General features: G+C 47.2%; 1 protein-coding gene across 1 annotated transcript; it reads left to right on the forward strand.

Annotated features, from left to right (window-relative positions):
* Positions 1-728: 728 nt before the first annotated feature.
* Positions 729-2822, forward strand: ppp1r3c2a (protein phosphatase 1 regulatory subunit 3C2, duplicate a). The gene is made up of 3 exons (XM_062484534.1): positions 729-1065; positions 1193-1283; positions 1422-2822. Exons 2-3 carry the CDS (start codon positions 1270-1272, stop codon positions 2446-2448), a joined length of 1041 nt encoding a protein of 346 aa, XP_062340518.1. The 5' UTR covers positions 729-1065; positions 1193-1269; the 3' UTR covers positions 2449-2822.

Here is a 2822-nt window from a genome sequence, read left to right on the forward strand (position 1 = left end):
ATTTGGGTATTTGTATTGCCGTATCCCTGACTCGACCTTGGATTGATGATGAAAATAACCATTGCCTTTGTTATTTATTGCCTTTTATTTAGTTATCTATTATCTATTAGTTAAACATAGGACATATGGAAAAAGCAATTCTCATTACTAGGGTCAAATTAATATTGGAAAATGAAGTGTCCGCCGTTATGAATGGACCCTGATGCATTATCGTGTGCTCGGTGCGTCTGTGTTTAGCTGCATATCTGAAGTTCAGCTGTGATATGACGACTCTTATGACTCAAGGTTACAAGTTTACCGATGGAAGAGCTAGCACGCATGTCTACGTGTAATAATAACATCTGGTTAAATGCTGTACACTATGTTTAACCACGTGTTAATTTTAACTTAATCACACGTATGCGTGCTAATTGTCAGTATTGATATCAATCTGAACATTTTGGTATAGCTTTATAAACATAAACAAACAGCGAAACGGAACCCAATGTTCTACGTTGTTGAAAAACAAGTTTTATGACAATGTAACCTTGGGACTGATATTAATACCGCTTTAAGTGGGCCAATTAGTAAATAAATCGTATGACACGAATAACTGGTTATCCTCGTGGATTAACGCTGTAGGTGTCTGTTTACTTAACCATATAGTTTACAGTTTCATAAATTTTTCTAACAAACTCCACTACGCAGTTATCTTTTAATGTGTTCTCAAATCTACAGTAGGCTAAAGACCCAGACGATGCCTCGGTGAGTGTTGAATGTTGTCATTTCTCGCCGAGAAACATTTTCATTGGGTGAAGTCTCGCCTATGCTCGGTGTTATGACTCACCGGGGGTGCGGTCTCATTCCAAACATACTCGTCTCGACTGAGTGAAGAGTATAGATGAGTGTCTGGGTGTGGAGTTCAGTATCTCACGGAGAGCGACTAGTGAAAGACGCTGCTGTTATTCATGGTCTTTTAATCCTTTAACTTGTACGAGGTAGTAGTTCTGCAGTATTGTACTTTTCTTTTCTTAAATAAGATGTCGTTGATTGATTTACCGAACGAATTGAATTGACAGCAATCCTGTAAGTAGAATTACCAACGCCTGCAAACTTCTATATTCAATCTAGATACTATCTTTCTGATGGTTTTGTTCAAATTATTCATTTTCCTGGTAAACTGCTGACAAACTTTTATTTTTATCTTTCCTAGGTTTAAGTGGACATTTGTAACAGTGTATCTGCTTTTGCAAACGCTCAGGATTTCAAGCCTACTCAAACCGCCTGGAAATGAACTGCACAAAGTAAGTATTCAGCAACAAAAGAACGACACTCCCAAAACCACACAGGGAGTGTGTTAACTTGACAGTTTTTTCTTCTAATCCGGTCTCCTCAGCCATGCTAATCCCCCTCATTCTCTCTCTCTCTCTTCCTCTCTTCAGAGTTCTCCCTGCATTTGTAGGGCATCCCATGATGTCCCAGTCATCTGTGACGCCGGTGGACATGGCCATGAGGCTGTCACTGTGCCAGAGTCAACCTCTCTGCCACCTCATGGGTGTCACCACCCTGAAGTCCCTGTATCCTCACAGCCAGCCCAGAGACATCCAGGCCCACCGGCCCAGCTTCCGCCTGACCCCGCGCTCCTCTTCTTCATCCTCCTCCTCCTCCCTCGAGCGCACAACCACCAAGAGCTGCATGCGCAGGGAGGACGGGACCCCGAAGAAGAGGCGCGTGGTCTTCGCCGACGCTCTGGGACTTTCTCTGACGATGGTGCGTCTGTTCATCCAAGAACCCACCTCCCCCTCCGTGTGCCCCTGCAGCTCCCCCTCAGTCTCCCCGGCCGCAGAGCCCCTCTCCGGGCTGCTGGTCCGGACGCCTCCGGGCCCGCGCCACAGGCTGCGGCTGGCCTTCCCTCAGCCCAACCAGGACTTCAAGGCCTTCCACAGCCGCCTGCAGGAGACGGGGGTGCAGCTGGAGAGCTGCAGCGTGTTTGAGACGTCTCTCAGCGGCACCGTGCGCGTCTGCAACGCCGGCTTCGACAAGACCGCCCACGTGCGGGTGACCTTCGACTCCTGGAGGAGCTACAAGGAGGTGCCCTGCTCCTCCTCTGTGCAGCGCTCCGCCGGCCTGGACGCCGACCTGTTTGTCTTCAGCGTGGCCGTGCCCCAGAACCTGGACCCCAAAGAGCGCGTGGAGTTCTGTGTGTCCTGTCGAGCCGGTGGTGGATCGACGCCTCTCTGGGATGACAACAGGGGGCAGAACTACCGAGTGATCGTGGAGCCTGAGGGCTCAGGGAACAATCAAGCCTTTTGGTCTCTGTCTCGGCCCCCCAGCCGCACGTTGAAGCGGCCCACCTTGTGGTCCAGGATGGGAACCCTCGGCCCCAAGAACTCTGCAAACCCCAGCCTCTACGCCTCAGATGTGTTCAGCCACCAGAACTGGAGAACTGAGAGAACTTCTCAGATCTAGAGCTGTTTATGACTCTTTTGTTGACCTTGAGGGGGAAATAATATAGTGTTGTTGCTGATTGCTTCGATTGTATTGGGTTTTAGCACTTTCCGATGCTCATTTGTGCCTTTTAGTCAAATGTGAATTGCTTTTGCACTTCTTATTTATTTAGCGTGTACACTGCCTAATGACATGAAGCTCAGGGAAATTGAAGTGTTTTTTGTTGTTAAATGTTTATCACTGATTGTGCACATGTGACCTTCTCTCACAAAGCTGATACATAACAACTGTACTGTTACATAACGACTGTACTGATAACACCACAGGCATCGTAGACTGAAGGCTGACAAATATATTTGTGCCAATACTTTTCGATTAAACATTTTTAAAGAAAC

The sequence above is a fragment of the Osmerus eperlanus genome, chromosome 18 (assembly GCF_963692335.1).
Source record: "Osmerus eperlanus chromosome 18, fOsmEpe2.1, whole genome shotgun sequence".
Lineage (NCBI taxonomy): Eukaryota > Metazoa > Chordata > Actinopteri > Osmeriformes > Osmeridae > Osmerus > Osmerus eperlanus.